General features: G+C 35.2%; 1 protein-coding gene across 5 annotated transcripts in view; it reads right to left on the reverse strand.

The window, feature by feature from the left end:
* Positions 1–22,291, reverse strand: part of LOC120631076 (protein split ends) — a 97,682-nt gene extending 75,391 nt beyond the window's left edge. For all 5 annotated transcript variants that reach the window (XM_039900499.1, XM_039900496.1, XM_039900498.1 and 2 more), the window contains exon 1: positions 21,953–22,291. In XM_039900499.1, the coding sequence (XP_039756433.1) occupies positions 21,953–22,035 (83 nt within the window). In that variant the 5' untranslated portion in view covers positions 22,036–22,291. The remainder of the gene's footprint in view (positions 1–21,952) is intronic.
* Positions 22,292–23,125: the final 834 nt, after the last annotated feature.

The following is a 23,125-nucleotide window of genomic DNA, read 5'->3' on the forward strand; positions in this document are numbered from 1 at the left end:
TTCGCGTCCACCTTATATAAAGCTGTCAGTAGAAAAATATAAGCACAAACATCGTTATTCCTATAGTGTGGTTCACAATTAAGGTCAAGGGATAACAAAGTATTCTAAATTTCACATAAACACCTTAAATATTTACCGTGAAAAGTACAGCTGCTCACTATTTTTTTTACAACACATTTGCGCGTCAGCACTTGTTGGTTGCACACGCAAGATTAGTTTATTTTTCATTAAATTTGGGTTGCACGCACAGATCTTTTGTTTGTGTGTGAGTACCTGTCATAGGTCCGAACATCAATAGAAGCGCTCTTGTTTAGATTAGTGTGTCGGTATTGTTATTTTTCACTGTTGTAAAACAGTGTACCGTCATTTGGACGCGAATTGGGCGTCGGACGCGAAAAGGCGAAAAGACCCTATTAGCTTTACTTTTAATAGGTGGCAGTTCACCAATCATTATTGCAGAATTTCAAGAAAATTTTGAAAAAATGTTTCTTTTACATAAATTTTTTCCTAAAATCCAGAACGTAACTTAGCAGATCCACAAGAATAGCCTTAAAAGGAAACTAATACACTTGAAAACAATGCTTGATATATACCTACTTAAAAGCTATTTAAAATGTCTACGAACTAATTTACATTGTAGTAACAGTGAACTACCTAGTTACCTAAGTAACATTTTCCTAATGATAATAATATTCTAGTAATGAGACTTTTTTAAGTATAGCGAAAAGTCTAGTTAGATTTTTTTTCGCGAAGTAGGTAATGTATTATATCTTTAAAATTATACTGCAATAAAGAAATAAAATGGTAATATAGGTACATTGTACAATGAACACGTCTAACCGGGCGCTCTTGCTCAGCTAAATCGCGCCACAGCGGGTAACTCGCGTCGTCATGACGCGGCGAAACAAAATATGCGACGTTGCCGCTCTTGGCGCGGTATCAAACAACATGCGAGGTTGCCGTTTCGACAGACTTGCTTTACTACATATTTCATGATATTATTTCTTCTCTATAACCCGTCATACATCGTGCACGTCGTGTATCTAAATGAAGTTTTTTTTCCTTAGTGGCAACTGGCAATACAAATGTAGACCGTGAATCAGCAGCAAATTATTAAAATTGCTTGTTAGTTATTAAATTAAACAATAGTAGAATCAAGTTGGGTGACTTCAATGTAACTTTGTCTGTCAACGGAAATAGGGATTTTATTGTTTTTATTCACAGTAGTAACTATTTAAATTCTATGTTGATCTGTGCCTAATACTTTTAAAATACCTAAAATGAAAGGTTTTTCGTATTCATACGGACTGAAAAAAATTACATTAATGAAATCCTTGTTTCCGTTGACTGGTATTTGATACCTTAGTTAGGTCTTGTCTTCTTTTTTTTTAAATTTTAGAATAGATGAGTCGTTTTTCTTAGGATCATATTTCTTTTATAGGTATGAACTGGATGATGTGATGTTTCGTTATTTTAGGATCATTGATAGTTTATGATAATAATAAGTTGGGTTTCCCTACCAACGTATTTTTGAGATATCGTACTTTTTAAAGCTATACGTTAAGAGCTCATTACTCAGATTTATATGATAAGAGTGAAGTTTCAAATTCAACAAATGTTTTAATAGAAAATATAAAACATTATAGGTACATACATGGATAGATAACGAGAAACTTAACAGCGGGCAGAGTGATTAAATCGGTCGATGTCTAGTGCGACGTTGCCAAGTTTACTCTTACAACATGGCCGCGCCCGCTGTGCCCGTTTCCGTGTGAAACCGACATGCTGCGTCTGTGTATAAAGGCATTGGTAGTGGTGCGCCGTGCGACGATGATAGCGCGAAGCGAACCGAACACCAGGATGCGAGGGTGTGAGGGTGGAGGGAAAGGGCAGATACCGGCTCGATGACGTCAGTCTACTTTCTGAACAACTACTTTGTTATTGGTACCTACATGCAAACTGGTAGTTTAATGCCTATATTTTCCTGTTAGGTAGGTAGATAGGTAGGTAGCTATTTTGAAGATTTTAGCCTTTTTTATTAGCTTCAATATAAGTATTTTGTATTTTTTAGCTCTTTTTATAAGCTTCAATATTTGTTCCTACCTACGTTCAACTGGTTATGTTTATACAATATCCTCATCACTTGCCTAAGGATTGAAGTAATCTTAACTTGTCAAAAGTATCATTATGAAAAGTACGTAGCGTACTAGTTATCTACCTAGGTGATAAAAAACTTTTGTCGTTTGCTAATAAATTTAAGCTAGGTATACTTACATTTATTAGCAAACGACTAGCTGACATACGTAAGGTACCTAGTCGCTGGAAGCTGCTGAAAACAAGCGGCCTAAAACAGAGAATTTTGGCCATCCCTACAGAACAAAACAAAAGCACTTGACGTCGGTTGAAGTGATGATGATGATGACAGTACCTGTTAAGATGACTGACTATACTACAATGGTAAATTGAATAGTCATTAAACGATCGTCGTTATATCGGTTATTTGTTACCTTTTTGTATGTGAAACAGGGTCTTTTCGCCTTTTCGCGTCCGACGCCCAGTTCGCGTACAAACGACGGTACACTGTTTTACAACAGTGAAAAATAACAATACCGACACACCAATCTAAACAAGAGCGCTTCTATTGATGTTCGGACCTATGACAGGTACTCACACACAAACAAAAGATCTGTGCGTGCAACCCAAATTTAATGAAAAATAAACTAATCTTGCGTGTGCAACCAACAAGTGCTGACGCGCGAATGTTTTGTAAAAAAAATAGTGAGCAGCTGTATTTTTCACGGTAAATATTTAAGGTGTTTATGTGAAATTTAGAATACTTTGTTATCCCTAGACCTTAATTGTGAACCACACTATAGGAATAACGATGTTTGTGCTTATATTTTTCTACTGACAGTTTTATATAAGGTGGACGCGAACTGGTACATAAAATTTATAAAAAAAACCACTTTGCGTCCGCTGTGGACGCAGATTACTCTAACTATTTCTCAGTAAGATGTTTAATTAAATACGATAACATGGGAAAAACAATATAAACTTCCTATCAATTTTAACAACATTAACATGCATAATATGATGGCCGATTTGCGTCCATATTATTAGAAATATAAAAAAAGATAATGAATGTCAAAAATCAGACTTGGACGCACAGTTTTCCTACATAAGAAACCCTATAACATTTTGCGTCCATCTTTTTATCACACGAAAATAATAGAGTAAAATTTATATAATTTTATTTAAATATACTCTTTATAACCTACCTAACCTAAAAATATACAATTATTATACGAAAATTATTTTATGTATTTGCCAATATTTGAATTTTGTTCCATTTTTAGGGTTCCTTACCCAAAGGGTAAAAACAGGAACCCAGTACTAAGACTTCGCTGTTCGTCTGTCACCAGGCTGTAGCTCATTAATCGTGATAGTAAGACAGTTGAAATTTTCATGGATGATGTATTTCTATTGCCGCTATAACAAAAAATATTAAAAAATAAAATAAAACACGGAACGCGCGAGTCCGATTCGCACTTGGCCAATTTTAAAGGCTTTGTACCGAAATGGTAAAATACAATCGTATAAAGCCATCGACATGATATTCGAAATAATAGTGAATCTATTAATGGAGTAGGATAGTAGGAGAAAAAAAAATATCCTGAAGTGCAATTTATGTTAACTTTTATTATATCAGCAATTAGGTATTAAATAAATGTTTTGATTAAAATCACAAGCTTCCCTTTTTATTTCCTATTTCCCTTCCTAATTATTTCTAAACAGGTGGACGCCAATTGGTCCACAGGCGGACGCAATCTGGATTTTGTGGACGCAAAATGGGAAAATCGCCTGTTTCAGCTATTTGTACCTGTCTAGAATAAAACATCAGATGCGTTGTCCAACACTGTGCATTAAACTTGACAAGACTATATAGGGACTACATTACAACCATATTTGATTAAAAACTACCGCACGGACATTTTTTTTTCACGTTCAAACCTAACTACTCCACTAAGTGGACGCAAACAGGCGAAATGACCCTATCTTTGGGTCTTAGTCCATAGCACTCGGAATAAATAGGTAATTTAATTACATACAAAGATTTGTCAAATGAAGCCAGACCATAAAAATATAAACGCCAAGAATCTTTTTAAGGGCAATATTTTTTTTTACTTTTTTTCCAATTTAATTTTTTTTTTTCATAGGCAATCCGTTATAGCGATCGATTTTCCACAGATCGCACGGCCGTTCTGTTACACGCCCAATCTGTCGCTGCGATCGATCGCTAAACCTCGTTGGCATCGGGACATGGCAGAAAACTCGTACAAATATAATGCTCCAGTCTAATTTGTGCTAGCTTTGGTGGCACTACCTGACACATCTGCGGTTTGTTAACGGACTGGAAGTTATCTAAATGGTATAACAAGAAAATCGTGCAAGACTTACAAGACTGTTCTTGTATGTCTTATGTACGTGCCAGATCGCATGCGATTTCGTATGCATTTTTGGACATTCACTTGCAACACGACTAATCCGTCGCCTGTCACAGACTGCCAAGCGGTGAATTGCATCGTGTATGGACCCCATAAGTGCATTGCGGACAGCACCGTTCATTCGCGTGTTGATGTAAAACGGACGAGATCTACCGTTAGATCGATCTCAACAAGTCAAGATACCTACTCGAAACATTTTACTGAGAAATGTTTTTAGATTTGTACGTTGAAAAACAGCGGAAATACTCTGCCAATTCAATTTAATCCTAAGAAATATAAGTTTCTGCTATGATTTACATAGCAGAAACTAGACGTTAATACAGTCTGTCTACCTAAAACATAAGTAGGTAGTAGGTTCTAAGACTACTGAGTAAAAGTATACCTAAGATAAATATAATAAAATCTTAATTATTCTTAATATGACAACATTAAGAAAATGAGAATGTTTTCCATCATTGAAATTTATATAAAAATAATGAATCATAAATATACCGAAATCTTATCTGAAATATCAAATTTGATATCCTATTCTTATTTAGCAAGAAGTTACGTTATTGTTTATTTAAACTACCCAATCATGAATGGTTATAATGGTAAAAACCTTTATTATATAGTTCGTAATAAATTCTATGTAGAGTTCAATGAACTCGAAAATTTCAACTACCTAGGTAGGTGACGAGTAGGTGGCTCGTCCAACTTTCACAATGTATTAGCAGGTCATACTTGTTTTGTAAAACTAATAATAGGTAGAACGCGTTTTTAGATCGGATAAACCAGAAATTAATACTTTATACTTTAATTAACATAGTCATAATTAACTTTGTGGCTGACACTTTGTGTGAGACACAAAAAAAAATCGGTGTTAGTATCAACTTTGCACTGTCAAATGACCTAATTAATATAATATGGATATAAAAATAAGTATTTAATACAAAAAGTATCGTAAAGCACTCGAATATTGCATTTCACAATACGTGAAAGTTAGTCGTTGAGTCAAACCGGTCTCCCAAGTCAAAATGACTGTTACAATTATTATTTAAGAAATGAACTCTATAAATAATGATATATCGTATTATAATTTATCTTATCTTATTCCTCTTCAAATTAAACTATTAAAGACAACACAGCAACAAGCGTTAGATAATTATTGTTAAATAACCATCAAATAATGTACACAATAACTAGATAATATCTACTTTAAACTAGGCTAGGATTATTGATCTTAAAACCAAGTAAACCTCACCCTAACCTTGAAAAAATATTGACTTCTCGTCATTTCAACCTTAGAGACGATCTTAAGGAGCAAAATTATAATGTGCAACTCTAGAAGACTCGTATTTATTACTCGTATTTACTTTTGCTAACTCCACGAGATTGAGGCCTATTTTATTCAGGAGCTTCTTTCTGGATTTAAGCTGTACCTTATTCAAGGATCAAAAGGGTTACTTACAATACTTATAATCACACTATTTATCATTATTAGTGACACTTGCGAGTAGATATGCAAAGTACCCACGTTCTAGTAGTAGTACCTACATACTATAAATCGCTTAGAACTAGTATTATTATAATATTGTTGAAGTTTTGTTACATAATTTTAAAACGTTCACAATATGGAAAAACGTCAAGGTTATTTTCTTTTTCAACACGAGTATATTTTTGGGCTGATCGCACATTGGCTAGGCAGTGCTGCTAAAGTACCTAGTACCCTCAGTAGATTTGTACCTACCTACTTGAAATCGTAGGGTCGCTTTCATGAATCCTAATACTGTAACATTAAAGTAAAATGGAACATATCCTGTTTGCTATAAAGCTTAAATTCGTCTACATTATACAGTAAATTGATGGCTGAGCTATTATAAAATAATAATAATAATAATAGTAGTACAGAAATAACGACTCTAATTTAAGCTAGATAAGGTTCATTTTATTTTGCCATAATAGTTTCAATACTATGAAACAACTGTACGATTGCAAATGAGCAAAACTTGTAAGGGTAGGTAGGTACGAGCGTCTACTGATTTCTCTAGACAATTAATTTTCCTAAATTTATATCCAAAGCAGTCCAAGCGGTCATTCGCTAGAGCTACCGGTTTAATTCATTTAATTTTCAATCAAACAAAAATCTATTTTGATGGCAGATTGAATTTAATGGGGCTATTCTTTGCCTAATATTTATGTAGATAAGGTTACCATTACTAAATTATATATTATATTGATTATGATTACTAACTTGGGAGTCAGCTATTAAACAGCGGTCGATCAGGTATAATATAATATGTAGCAATCAAACGAATGTTCACACCAAACTACAATACATGATTATAAATTAAACTCTTAGATGATTCCTACGTAGATACCTTAATTCTATATAATGAACAGTAAACGAATATATCTATCAGTGTTCAAAAAGTAAAACAGAATGCGGCACCCATGAGTTTATTGTATAAAACAGGCGAGCGCGCAATACGAGGGGTCCGGGGCGAGGCGGCAAGAGGATAGGGGTTCAATCCGGTCGGGGTCGGTCGCCAAGCCTGCGGCAGCCCGGGTTGCTTGCGCAGGTCGATACAGCGAGGGCCGCGGGTGGGGCCGGCCGTACTGCACAGGGAGGCAGGCGGCCCGTGCCCTCACAGCCACCACGCAAAAGTTGCATAATAATGTTACTACCTAGATAGAATGCTATTAGTAGATAGATATATAATTTTTTTCTATACATTATTAAAATCTCGTAGTAAAACTACACAAAGCTGAATTTATAGTTGTACAGCCGTAAAAAGTTGCTTTTATTTGGAATTAAGTAATGAACGAAAAATCGAACTATTCATTTCATATGATTCGACATCTAAACTTGTCCAACAATAATTATCAGTAATGAAAAACGTCATAATATGGCGTTTAGGAATTTCGAGCTAACGAGTTGAGTCGTTTATATACCGATATCGGCAGTCTTACCAAAATAAAATATTTTAACGGCATAATTCATGCTTTGTATGCATTTTATCATGTTCCACGTTTCATATTTAACCGATGTTGTAAAAATCTTAAGAAAATTTAACCTGACCAAAGAGCTGGAAGCCAATAGTAATTGAAGGCTGGCGGCCTCTTGCCAACTACGCAAAGCCGGCGGCCGCACACCACGACAGGCCTTGTCTGCGAAGCTCGTGGTCTTGTTTCCTATTTCCGTATCATGGTTCCACGTTTTACATATATCCCCATAATGCTTTATTAAAAATAATTGAATTTTCCCTGTGTAATTCTTTTTCCTACCAAGCAGCTTAAATTATCTCCACTTCAAAACCTTCCTAAAATTATATCAAACTCGTTATGAAACAAGTAGCCTACTTTTATTATCATCATCATCATCATCATCAACAACCCATTTATCGGCCCACTACAGGGCACGGGTCTCGTCTCAGAATGAGAAGGGTTTAGGCCTTAGTCTACCGAGCTGGCAAAGTGCGAATTGGTTGACTTCACACGCCGTTGAGAACATGGTGCGGTCTTAGGCATGCAGGATTCCTCACGATGTGTTTAAAGCAAGTGATATTTAAATTGCTTAAATTAAAAACGCACATAACTCCGAAAAGTTTGTGGTGCGTGGCAGGGCTCGAACTCTGTCTCCACGAAAGGAAATCCGAAGGCTTTCACTGGTTCTACCTACCTATATTTTTATAGCAAAAATAAATCTACTAGCCAGATCTGAAAAATCACTTGCATTTAATGGCCCACAATTGATAGGGAAGGCATATTTAAACATTTAAAAAATTCCGACATGGAAGTTTGTATAAAATTCCGTCATTTGAAAAGTTATCGCAAGTAGGTAGGTAGTTTGACAATTATTAATCATGTTCCATCAATTATTAATCAGTAATAATCATGTTCAAGGATTATAAAAAATTATATCAATAACTAATAGAACTTACGTAACGCTTTAATAATGGTGGTGTCATTTCTTCTAAACTCCAGAAAATTACAACATTATTTTCGTAAGTATGACGAAAGGTCAAAAACCATTTTATTCTCCAAGATATTTTCTAAAAAACTTAGCTTAAATCAAGTGCGTAGGACATATCACTTTTTTTTACTCATATCTCTGCCTGTAAGACTATAACTATACATTTTGGTGATAGAAGGCGAATGCACGTTAAATACAAACCTATTTGTAGGTATAAGTCCAAAATTATACGTGTACACGTTGAATCATTGAATGTTCGTGGTTCATATCAACATAATGACGACTATCTGGTAGGTACGTACGTCCGAATTGGCCCGATACCTACAAAACGTGCGACGTTGCCGCACTTCTCACCGTTCGCGTTGCCGCTGCGCTCTCGGCGCCACTACATTACATTTATCCAAGGCGAACAGAGCTGTAGCCTCAACTCAAGCCTGTAACTCGTAAGGTGAGTCGATCGACGTTATAGGGCTTGCAAGTTAAATGCAAATGAACCGACTTAACATGTTTATATAGGCGCCGCAAATTATTAACTTCGTCTAATTAAGCATTTTGATCAGTATATTTTCTAAACAAAGTCAAAGTCAAAAATATCTTTAATCAAGTAGGCCCATAGATGGCACTTATGATGCGTGCATTACATGAAATGTGCACATGGTCGAAACCATCTTAAACTTAAAACAAAGAATTAGGTAAACCAGAAAATTATATATAATAACCGGATCATCAATAATATAATATAACTAAAAAGAGTATTTTGACCCGTTTACGGCAGATCAACGCGTAATGTATTGAATGAATTGTATTTTCTTCAATATTTATCTTTCGACGCGATTTAATGCTAGGAGAGTAACTACCGACTTAAACAATAACACGTGAAAAAGGTAAATTTCGAAACATGGAGACTATTGAATGCCTTTATATGGACACATGTAGATCAGTCGCATCAAAAAGACCACGCAGATTTTTTTTTGCACAAGATTACGCAACTTAAAGCTCAATTTCTTAAGTAGGTTATGCTGTATGCATAATATATGTAATGCCTCCCTAGTCCGAAAAAAATAATTCAATTGCTTAATAGCGCAAACGTAACCATTTTTTCGAAATAGGAAGTGGGTACTTACGGCTTCATATAATAATTGTTAACTAACGGTCCCTTGCGACTTCGTCTACGTATTAAACTGTATCCCATATCAACTTCCCTCCTTCTTTCACTTTTCCTTTGGGGCTATCGAATGCAAAAAACAAATAAATCAGACTCGTAGTTCCAGAGATAACCACGTTTTAACAAAAAAATTCAGTCTTCCATACATATATAGCGTTAAATGAAAACCGAAATAATACTTTACAGGCTTTAGAGGTACATTATGTACTGTCTCTGAGACTCATCTGTGAAACCGAAAACCAAAGTTTTTAAGTTAACTACTGTTTTAGTTTTTACTGAAAGAAATCAGCCCTTACATCCCAGGCAAAATAAAAATCATGTGACTCCTGTCACTTTATTATTGAGGCGTCGCGCAGCGTAGGTACATTGAGCGTGTCGGTCTTTTATCTTCAATGTCAAGTGTCAAGTTACAGCGTAGCTAAAGAACTGGGAATTGACCACAAAACAGTTTTGGCGCTTTTGAAGAAAAACTGGGTACACAAAAAAGCTGTATATTTGGGTACCTCACGAGCTCACTGAAAGAAACCTAATGATCCGTGTACTCATTTGTGATTCTTTATTAAGACGTAATGAAACCGAACCATTTTTGAAGAAGCTGATAACTGGTGATGAGAAGTGGATCATGTAAGACAAGAACGTGCGAAAAAGGTCGCGGTCAAAGGCCGGTCAGGCTTCACAGACTGTGGCGAAACCCGGGTTAACTCGCAACAAGGTGATGCTGTGTGTGTGTGGTGGGATTGAAAGGGCATTATTCATTATGAACTGTTACCACCCGGCGGGTCCAACGATTCTGAACTCTACTGCAAACAACGGATAAGATTAAAGCAAGAAGTTGAGAGAAAGCGGCCGGAATTAATCAACAGAAGGGAAGGAGCCGCTCAGCAAAAATTAAGAGAGTTTGGCTGGGAGGTGTTAATGCATCCGCCGTATAGACTTGCACCTTCAGATTTCCACCTGTTTAGGTATCTTCAGAATTATTTAGGCAGTGTCAGGTTAACATCACTAGAGCACTGCCAAAACTACTTGTCGCGGTTTTTTGATCAGAAGTCCCAAAATTTCATTACAAGATGGAAAAAGTTATTGAACAAAATGGTACCTACATACTCTAGTTAAATGTAAATAAACTATATTAAAAAATGTTTTGAATTTTCTTAAAAAATGCGAAGAAACTTTTTCTCCAACTTAATAATATGGCTAATAGACTTAGAAAGACCATTACCATGCTTTTCCTTAAGTTTTATCTAAGTACGTGCTTATGAGAGGATACGCACAAAAACAACAGATTTACATGTCATCATGTAATGATCTCTAAGTCACTGTTCTTGTTATGACCAGCTAAATGACAATATCAACTAATCATTGAAAAACACTACGATTAAGGTTAACACGCGAATTATGATTGGAAATTTCGATTGATAATTGGTTGGATAAAGAAGTTTCTATGTGATGTTTGCTTAAAATTAAAAAAGAAATACAAGATTTCCAAGTGTTTCTGTGAACTCTGCTCTCTTTAATTTTTATAGCGCCTGATAAGTAATGGCATAACCAGGCGCGTTCCCGATAAATGAGTGTGAGCGAGACAAAGCAAGACCTCCGATCGTGTACGAAGTAACACGAAGATCGCGATTATGAAATTCTGGCGCGGCGCTTAATGTCATTCTATCGCATTCGACTGATTGCTACCACAGTGTCTACCTGCTAGAGTAATGTAGTGCTAGCAGTAACGTAGACAAAGAGTATCCCTTGGTCCATACATTTTTTAGCAAAAGTTTTGCGCGCGGTGTGTTTCAATGCATCATAGTTAGTTACGAGTAAAGAAAATCATTTTGCTTAACTGAGCTACGAGGGTGCATTTTTATATTCGCGGAATGGGTAGGTAATTAATAAATGAGGGTACTTTCCTTAGTCGTAAATGGTTAAGTAGCTCATAATTAGTATAAATAGAACGTTTTGTTTTAATCGGGCCATTACTATTTGAATTATCGTCGATCAAACAACTCAGTTGGGAAGAACATTGTGAAAAATGGAGAAAATCGAGCACCGCGCTGTCATAAAGTTCCTTACCAAGCAAGGTAAATCGGTTCAAACCATACTAGAAGAGATGTCATCAGTTTACGGGGAGTCTTGCCCCGGTAAAACCATGGTTTATAAGTGGCATACCCTTTTTAAGCAAGGCAGGGCCTCACTTGAAGATGATCCTCGGCCAGGACGGCCGATCGAGGTGACCACTCCGGAAATAATTCAAAAAGTGGAAAAATTAATACTGGAAGATGCTAGACTAAAGAAGAAACAGCTCGCAGAAATGGTTGGAGTATCCGATACAACCATATTTAAAATTCTTCACGATCATCTCGGCATGACCAAAGTCAGTGCAAGGTGGGTGCCGAGAATGCTCACGCCGCCTCAAAAACAACAGCGCGTAGTGTTCTCGCGCGTTTTTGGACCTCTGTAATGAAGACCAGGATGGAGTATTGACTCGAATTGTTACTGGGGATGAAACTTGGGTTCATCATTATGAACCTGAGTCCAAACAAGATTCTATGCAGTGGCACAAAAAAGGTACACCACCACCAAAGAAATTTAAGGTGTCACAGTCGGCGGGAAAAATCATGGCGACAATATTTTGGGACTCAGAAGGAATCTTGTTGATAGATTATAAAGATAAAGGTGTCTCCATAACCGGAGATTACTACGCTTCAATCTTAGAGCGATTAAAGGAAGCAATCAAGGCAAAAAGAAGGGGAAAATTAACCAAAGGTGTCCTCCTGCTGCACGACAACGCGCCTGTGCACAAGAGCCGTGTTGCGTTGGCTTCCCTGTATAAGATGGGCTTCGATATTTTGGTACAGTCCTGACCTGGCTCCCAGTGATTATTATCTCTTTCCAAAAATGAAAAAAGAACTTCGGGGGAAGAAGTTCTCAAGCGATGAAGAAGTGAAGGAAGCAGTTTCAGCTTATTTTTCAGACAAAGAAAAAACATTTTTTTTCGAGGGTATACATAAGCTAATTGAAAGATCTGAAAAATGTATTAGGGTTGCAGGTGAATATATTAAAAAGGAAAAATAAACTTGTATTTTTATTTCCACGCCTTACCCCCGATTCCGCGAACTTAAAAACGCCCCCTCGTATATTCAAATTATTCTTGTAAATAAACACATTGTTTTCGGATCTTGATTTGACGCAAAGACGTTCGCCTATATGATCCTCAAGTGGGTTGGAAACTGTATCCAACGTGAACGCATCCACACAAACTGCTCACCCTCTAACAAAGTTGTTTACTTTTAGATAGACTAACTATTAAAGCTTATTCAAATTACCGTTGTTATAAAAAAAAGTACATCCGGTTTGGCACGCAAAAATAAACTATCAGCGGCAATAACAATGTTAATACTGAAATGTAACAACTTACAATTCAGTAGAGTTAATAGATTTATAACGACATTTCTGTCCCGATGTATTTTTACTCAGGAGGTTGATGACCCGGCACCGCTGCGGTCTCCGCCTTCACACCATGTTGCTTTTGGAGCGCGACATTGCGAAATAGTAGCGGAGCAACATTTTTACAGTTTCAACGTTGCTTCCAGCTAGAATGTATACACGTTCGTATCGATAAACGATAAATGTAATATTTTATTTAACAACTCTTTATCAGTGTTGTATAAAAATCGTCATAACTTATAACATTACCGAAAAATTCGTTCAATAAAATTTGGCTTTTTAATCATCTAAATGTTAGACTAAACGATTATAGAATCATTTGCGATTTGTAATACTAATAAGTGATGCCAAGAATGCAAATGGTCAAAATCGTCAAGGGCCAATTTTGTTAATCCAGACCACAGTTTTGTTAAAAGAAGTAAAGCGAAGTGAGTTTTGTTCACTATGTTTATATCGATCCTACAATTAATGTTTTTTATAAGACTTTTTCTCATTTATGCCCATTGCCTGCCAAACCTTAATATACAAGAATTCTATCACTAAAAAGATTCACCAAACAAGGCAAGAACTTTCTTATCCCTATTCGATTCCGGTAATGGTCTGTCTCTCCATCACCTATTATTACCGTGACTACTTTTACTTGAGAATATTGTCTTTAAATCAATGTTTACAAAATTATTTTCACAGCCTCGAATGAGAGTTTAGTATTTGTCTCGAGTCAGAACCTAACCCGACGCACCGTCCGATTGAAAATCTTTGGCGTGCCGTGCCACAAACGGATTTTCATTCCGGCGTTTCACGACACAGATTTGCCGGTGGCAATCGTTTACTGTACTTGAATCATCCTGATTTTTTTATTTTTTCATTGGTATTTCTTTAAAGCTTGCGACGATGGATACTATTTGTTTTGCGCCGTTATTCATCCGGTGTCGCTTGAACGAGCTCGAGTGCGCTGAAACCCTATGAAATTGCTAGTTTCAAATTTTAATTTAGTAAGCAGCAATAACCCACATAAGACTTTTATTTGGCATCGTTTAATAAGTAGTTTGCTCAATTATTTTGCATTATGTAAAGTACATTCACAAATTACGAATGCAAAAGTATATTCTTTTAATGTCTGCATACAATACCAGGTTTGACTAAAAAGGCACAATATTATACGAGTAGCACTCACACTTATCCTCGTGTTTATTTTAACATTCGAATGACGTCATAGAAATGGCGTCTGATAGCCATACTTGTTTGTACCTAGATATCAAAACGTTTATGAGTAAATTATTATTATTGTTGCAGTTACGATTAATAATTCAATAAATAATATATTTTTTTATAATAAATATAAAAATCGGATTTTCTTTCGGATTTAAACTTTGTATAGATGCCTACTTGTTTTTCACATTTATGTGGCCCACCTTATAATACTAGATTTTTATAAATTCTCATTTGGGTTTCAGTTTTTGAACTTTTATTTTATTTATCAATTTTTACAGGCTTCCGCTCAATTAAAATCATGTCTCATGGAAAATGATGAATACCAGGTAAAGGCGCGCTAGCTAAATAAGATGATTTTACAGCGCCTTACTTTACGCCTAATGCGGCGTTCCATTTTAGGTTTTGAACCGCATAATTAAGGGTAAGTAGGTATAATAACATCATTGATAAAGTTGTACCATATTTAGTGACTGCTTCGTTATACTAGTTTTTGATGATTGTTGGATGATGTTTTCAGGCTGTCGGAGGTGTCTAAGGTGACTATTAATAATATTATATTGTCAAGTGCGTTCTTCAGAAGGACTGCAATTCACGGTGGATCGTTAATTTTTGTACGTAATAATATAATTTGTAAAGAACGAAAAGACATAGTTGGTCTTTCTGTTGAACGCATTGGAGAACTGTCTTGTGTGGAGCTGGATTGAATTATAATAGGGAGTGTATACCGACCCCCTTCAGGTGATTTTAGCAATTTTGAGAATGTCATGGAGGATGCACTAAAGCGTTTGTGTATTTCTACTAAAAAAGTACTTGTTTGTGGCGATTTCAATGCTGACATTTTATTAGAAAATGCAAAAACTGCTAGATTGCTTAACGTATTTAAATGTTTTAATTCGAGTCCCACTTTTAGTGAACCTACTGAAAAATCTGCAAGTTCAGCATCGTGCTTAGATAATATTTTTTTTAATTTTAGAAAAAATATTAATAAACTAAGGTCAGATCATTGTGGTCAACAAATAACTGTTTTAAATTATACCAATAAAATCAGACGAATTATAAAGTGTAGTACAATAACTAAGTTTAAATTAATGCGATTCAAACGTGATATTTCTACCAAAGTCCGGTATTGCGTGTGAACATTCTTGTCCAGACAGGCTAGTTATAGTGCACTCTTTATACTATAAACAATGAATTTAATAAAAATTTCAAATTTAGGCTACTGTAGGTATATTTTAAAAGTAGGGATAAGCTGTATGATGAAAAACAATTAACACGTAAAAAAATACTCTAAATTATTTAAGAATGTTTGCATTAATGCAAAATCGCTACATATTAAATATATAATGAAATCTGATAACAAAATTCAGAAACCTGGAAAATATTTAATAACGAATTAGGTAAAACTAAAACTCGTGATGTGGACTTTGAACTTATTGTTAATAATAAAGTAACATCTGACAGGGAGGTTACTAATACTTTCAAAAGCTTTTTTCAGAATGTTCCTATTTTATTAACAGATTCTCTAATTTCTTCACTAATAGCAGCTCAGCTTTATTGAGAGATAATGTTATAAAGAGTGCGACGTTTTATTTAATTTTAAACATATATCTGCAATAGATATTGTAAAGAATTTCAGGTTATTAAAGTTGAATAAAACCGGTGATCTATGGGGTATGTCAGTGGTGGTCATATGTAAGTCTAACATTATTGAAGTTATTGCCCCTTATCTAGCCGTAATTTTTGATGAATTTATTGATATGGGTATTTTTCCGAACCTAATGAAATGTAGTAAATTAATACCCCTTTCTAAACCCGGTCACAAAAATGACCTTAACAATGATAGTCCTATTTCAATCTTGCCAACTCTTACTAATGTCAAAAAAAAATTATACTTTATTATCTTTTAAATCATTTTTATGCAAATAACTTACTTCATCCGGAGCAGTATGGCTTTACTAAAGGTCGTAGTACAACGGATGCAGGCGCAAGACTTATAAAACATATTTACGGTGCCTGGGAACGTTCGCAGAATGCCATTTGTGTTTTCTGTGATCTGTCAAAAGCATTCGATTGCGTTAAACACAAAACGTTGTTATTAAAAACGTTGCACTCAATTTAATTGCCTCTTATCTTAGTGAATTCAAAGGGTATGCATAAAAGACACAAAGTCTAAAGGATCATCTACCTTAATGGGTGTCCCACAAGGCTCAATTTTGGGTCCCTTTTTATTTTTGGTGTATATATGTATAAATGATCTACCCCACACCATTTCAGAGGCATTCGTGATATTGAACTTTTGGAAAAGATAATACAGCTCCGATTTTTTAAACTGATAGAAATAAAGATAATTTTGACGATGTAAACCGTGCTATGTTGTGCGTGCTAATCACATGTGTCAAACTGGTTTACTATTAATAACTTATTTTGAATGCTAAAAAAACCAAGTGTTTGGAAATTGTTTTTACCTAAAGTAAAAAATATTGATTAAACATCATTATAAATGGAGAAAAACTTAAAATAGAAAACTCCGCTGTTTTTCTAGGCTTGACCTTAGATTGTAAGCTACAGTGGGGTACCCATATAGAAAACCTAGCGAGTAAACTCAGGTCAGCTGCAATCAGGAAAATTAGACAGCCTACCGATGTTGAAACAGCTAGGCTTGTTTATTTCGCATACTTCCACAGTATGTCCTATGGAATCTTGTGGGCATAAGCTGCAGATATTGAAAGTATATTTATAATACAGAAAAGAGCTATACGATCAATATATAAACTTGGATCACGCGAATCGCTTCGTGAAAAATTTAAACAAATAGTTATACTTACAGTAGCTTCGCAATATATTTATAATAATATAGTCTTTGTGAGACAAAATATAACTCTTTATAAACCAAAGCTAATATTAACAATCGACTTACCAGAAACGAACATAAATTAGTAATATCTGCATATCGTCTGCAAAGGTGCAGGCAGCACTCTTTTGTGAAGTTGAGTATACGCTTTTACAACATGATTCCTAAGTTAATTCTGGACCTACCGTTGCATGCATTTAAAAAATGTGTAAAAACACAGCTAATACAGCGAGGTTACTATACATGCGATGAATTTCTTAATGACAAGGTAGATTGGAAGCAGCCAGCTTCGCTCTCATCTCCCGCAAGATAGAAAAATGATTGTAAATGGTGATGTTGGAAAATAGCAAATACTGAGTTTCTTCTCGGCTCTTCTCGGTAGAATCTGGTTTCCGAACCGTTGGTAGAGTCACTAAAAACAAACAGATTCAAAATTCATGAATATTGAATTTTTTCTATTGAAATCAAAAGGAATTTTCAGAATATTATTGAAATCAAAAGAAATTTTCAGAACCCTTTTATAACCAGACAACAACGTACAACGGACGGTTCAGGAAAAGAAAAGACTAAAAACTAAAAACACCAATGCCGGTGGAGGAGTGTCGGTGGCGATCTAAGTAAAAATTCTGAATTGATAAAAGATACTTCCGTTAAATAGTTTTAAAATTTAAAAGCTCATTGTCAAAAACACTTGAAATTGCTACGTTCGACTCTTTTATTTCAGACGTTTAAAGAAAACATTCTCATTTTTTTAAATGTCGTTGTGAATTGATTATGAAAATCATCATCATTATCAATTCATTACCGGCCTACTACAGGACGGCACGTGTCTGCGTTCAGAATGAAAAGGGCCGTAGTCCACGAACCCTGGCCAAGTGCGGATTGGAAAACTCTACACGCCTTTGTGAACGTTATGAAAACTCTTAGGCATGCAGGTTTCTTTACGATGTTTCCTTCGCCGTTTTAGCAAGTGATATTTTTTCAGTTGCTTAAATTCCAAGAAATAAGAAGTGTGGGCCTGGGATCGAACATGGTCCCCGAAGCCGACTAGTGATTATAATTTTTTTTTTGTTCCTAACTTTATACTTACCCGTTGTCTCATTTAAGATCTATTGGCAGAATCCTGGTGAAATCGAGTGGAATGATTAATGGGTTGACTATAACCAACGTTGTAGCAGAATTTTGGCTAAGCGTTTAACGAAATAGAAATGCTGGCAAGTGAGGTGGTGGACACCCACCACAACAATAAACACACGGTTTATTGTATGAAAAAGCAAAGCTCGTTTGGGTAAAATGTACTAATTGGAAGTTGTACACTTGCAAAGAGAAGGGTTTAAAAAGTGAACATATCATATTATTCCCAACCGTGAAACTCGTATTTTCACTAAAATTACTAGAAAGCAGCTGACTTCGTACATTCTGACTTATTAGAGAAGTTTGAATAGTAGGGTTATGCTTATGAATTACTACAATATCTTTAGATTTAATGATGCATTGCATATGCCTAAAAGTAAAAATTAAAAAAGCCTAAAAATCTGTGGCAAAACCACCCTTTAGAACGCGTTTTTTAGTCCTCATTTCTGAGGAAGGTATATGTCTACTTTGACTTTGACCGTTAAGTAAGCTGTACATATCTTTTTTTAAATGTTACTCAAGGGGTTAAATAGGTGATCAATATTTAGCCTCTGACGAGTTATATCGTAAGAGGCTAAATATATTGATCCCCTATTATATTTTGTAACAAATATTATTTGTTAGAAAATGCAAACTCTGGCACTACCTGCCGGTTTTTATTATTCGGTATTTATAAGCTAATTTTTGCAGGAACATTATAAAATACTATAAATAGGTATAAAAACTGGCGGGAGTTGCGATGCTGTGGTCAATCAAATTTCAAATCAATTGGCCGCAGACTAAATCGCGGGGGACCTTACTTTTTATTTGTTGAGTTAACTGCGTTTTATATAGGGTAAACACGCTAAATATCAGCCACGTCAACCTTTTTTATATTAAACTTAATGTAGTTTTGACACGTTTGAGTTTTTAAGTACTTGTGATATTTTTAGGTGAAGCATTAATTAATTATGCTTTATATGTATTTAATTGTTATCATCTCTTTATATCTTATTTTCTATTAAGTTTTATTTACAGATTTCAGTAATTTTCCTTGTATCGGCCTTTTGTGCCACATATTTGACCTTTTAATAACCTAATATCGGCATATTTATAGACCAGAGGTTATCAATCACTTATTTGAATAAATAAAATATTCTAGAGTGTTGCTCAAACCCTTGGTCAAAAGTAATTTATGGCCATCTACTAGTAACAGTTTTTTTTTGTATATTTCCGTTTGTGACCCATTTGTAAACGCCATTTGCTATATATTAAAAACCAAACAATAAACCAAGGATGAAAGAAATATTCGATAGTGTTCCAAAGATGGAACACTATCGGATATTTCTTTTGGAGTTCTGCAGATATAGGAAAACACTACCACCATAGGAAATATGGATTCACCGAACGAAAACAGAAATGACTAGTAGAACTGTAATAGTGTCCTTTCCGCTTTTTTTGCTACCTAATTTTATAATTCTTTATCTAGCTTTTTGGTCCTTTGACTTTACTTGATCTGGGACTAATACTGCAGCTGGTCTCATCGCCATTGCGAATTCGTTGGGATCGTGTAATATATCTTCGTTTCCTGTCTCTCTTTGATAAGACTTTAACCATTAAAACTAATTTATCTTCGATTACTATTGATCTAGCTTGACTAGAACGTAATTTAATAAATATGTTATATTGCTAATCACCAGGATGTCCATTGTTAAAACATTTGGTCTACTAACTTCTTCAACTAGGTTTACTCTCAATCACTAACACATCTAGGAAAACCACACTTTATTAGTGGCATTGAACTGTTACATCCTCGTCTTTTTCATTGAGAACTGTTTATCTTAAGACTTTAACACATTCTTCGTCAATTCAGCCATTGATTCTAAATTAAAAGTGCTTCTTAGACTTACGGCCAACATGGCCGAAACTCGGAATAAGTGGCGCTTTTAATCGGCCATAGTTGGTTAAAGTTGAAATGAGACGCCGAAGTTATGGAAAGTTTGTGGCTATGTTTCTGCCTAATATCGACCACTAGGCCGATTTTAAGCTTTCACCAATATATCATCCCTATCCTCGGCCAGGTGAATATTTCACAAAATAAATAAAAAAACAATAAGCTTTTTATCTAGAATAACAGTGAATTTAATGAATTGACGATATTAATCTTTATTAGTTCTTGATACAATTCGTTTTTTTGTATAAATCTTACCTCCGCGTAGTGCTGGTTCTCTGAACTTGATTGAGCACTAAATTTCAGATAATTCAATAAGTCCTCAACGTTCGAAGAACAATTTGTCACTCAGCAGCCCCGAGACGACCGGCACCGGCATTGTAAAAATTGTTTAAATAGCCGATAGAAGGCAGTGGCCGATACTAGGACGGTTTACCCTAATTAATTTCAACTAATAATTAATTTTAAAAAGTAGGGACATTTTAATAAGCTTTGCACATAATTGTATCCTCCAAAGACATTCGCGGTTTCGAAGTTATTTAAAACTTTGTTGTGAAAAAATGAAAACGTTAATTTCTCGCAGCCGTTTCTTTGCTTTTACGTAAAAGAGGTATCTTACCATGTAATACTTTTATTTAAACATTGGTGGTCAATACTTATTATTATTGACCCATGTACATCCTTCGAAAGAATATCTTGGACCATGAAGGAGGCTTGTGCCCTACAGCTCGGCACAAGCCGCCCAAAGAGGCGTGTATTTAGATTTTCCTTCCACGCTATTCCATCCAATGCGGGTGGGATTTAATGATTATTATCACATGTTTGTGAAATAGACCGTACCTAACATCTATACTTAATATTATAAAGGTGGTGAAGTATGTGTGGTTGTAGGGGCTAATCTCTGGAACTACTGAACCGATTTAAAATTATCTATTTATCAAGAACGGCTATTCGCTATACAACATCACGTTGTGACCAATAGGAGCGGGGCATCAATGAAAATGTTGCAAACACGGAAAAAAATATTCCTATTAAGAGCTTCCAATGCCTGCGAAACGTAAACGCTTAAAATTACGCTAAAAACTAATAAAAGAATGACGGAATTGTTCCTCTTTAAAATTAAAAAAAAATGTACTACTATCATTTTAGGTTGACTCATATGCATACAAAGGCGCGAGGGACCGCTAGTTTAATGTAAAAGGTGTACCAAATCCAGCGAAAGGAAAAAAGTAATCCACTGTACACTTTATAAGCAAAGATGGGTATTTTAAATTGTGCTACCTAAATATTTTAAACAAACATATAGTAGTCTTAACAAAATGTTGTATGTAAACACTAAACATGAGCCAGTAGCCTATTCCAAAGAGAATGTAAACACACCGTTACTAAGATGTTTTTAAAAGAGATGCATTAGCGTCGTACGACCATCTTAATTGTTAAATAGTTTGCATTAGAATAAATATGTAAAACAACCTTTTACAAACACCTATCCAGGTTAACAAACATTATAACTACGAGGTGTTAAGAATAACGGTGCCTAACTATCTATTCTTCAGAAATATAGGTAGGTACCTACGTAATATACCTATATAGTCTTTTATTAGCACCTATGGTCAATGAACTTTATTAATAACAATACTTATAAATACATATACATAAATGTTTACTATTATAATATATACATCATATTGAGACTAAAAGCAGTATTCTAAATGTTATTTGATGGTTATTTTGGCTTTAAAACAAACATGGGGTCACCTACCGTTTAAAGTGCTCCCTTATTCGATCTTCTCGTATGTTATCGGGTAAATTTCCAACCCACAGGTGCCGAGTCTCTCTAACCATCTTGCTTCGACCTCCACATTAGGAATCATTACCCGTTCGCGTCACTACGTGGCAAAAATCAATTTTGCACACCACGGTGCTGTACACATTTTGATTAAATCACTTTCTAATACACTAAAGACATCGTGTCGATAACACAAGTTGCACTCGATAATAAAAACAACACTATCTTTCACCTCACGACATTCGAAATTCTTCACAATATACACTCCACTATAAACACACTACGTAATAGACGCGAGCGTACTCTTCGCAGCTCTCGAATTGACAGTGAAGCCAGCTTCGACGCGAGTTTGCCGATAAGCTCCGCCTTCTGACCGCTGCCGCGCAAAGTGGAGTAGGGTGCCCGCGCAGTAGAAATATAACTTCCCTTAATTTCCATTTTTTTTAATTTGTACCGAATGATATTTAAACATCGTACAGTTGGGTTTAATTCCTTAATAAGCATTTATAATGTCTACCTGCGTAATTCTTCTTTATAGGGACATTTTTAGTACTTAACACCAGCAGTTAATATAAATATTACCTAAGTTAAAGCCGGTGAAATTGAACTTAAATAAGTTTAATAACACATTTAGTATTGCAATAAAATATGATTCATTTATTTGAAGTTTTTATGTAAGTTAAATAAGAAAAAAAGTATGGCGAACGGGTGGTTATAGCGGTCCGCCGGCCAGTTCTCCCCAAATATCTCCCGCTCGCTCTATACCGTATATCGCTTGCTCACTTTGACTCGCGATGAAAACTGTTGGTGTTGTTGCTTTAAAAATACTCCCAGCTTTTTGGTAAATTATAAAAATATTAACTTTCATAATTTACTTAACAAATAGAAGTAAGTAATGTGAAAAGGTAATGCTAATAAAGTACATATGTTTAATTTTTAAGTACATAAATTTAGAAAGGGAACAAAAGTAAACCGTTAAATAGGGTTTACTGCAGGCTTAAATTTAATTTTATAATGGATCGTTCAAGGTAGGTGGAAGCGGATGGAACATAAGCACAAATGAGTGAACACCGTTTGGGTTGGCGCGCTCTAGGAAGGTTAATGTTAACCCATTGTTTTGTTTAACAGTGGACGCTTGTAGATGTT

The sequence above is a fragment of the Pararge aegeria genome, chromosome 17, assembly GCF_905163445.1.
Source record: "Pararge aegeria chromosome 17, ilParAegt1.1, whole genome shotgun sequence".
In the NCBI taxonomy this organism is placed as follows: domain Eukaryota; kingdom Metazoa; phylum Arthropoda; class Insecta; order Lepidoptera; family Nymphalidae; genus Pararge; species Pararge aegeria.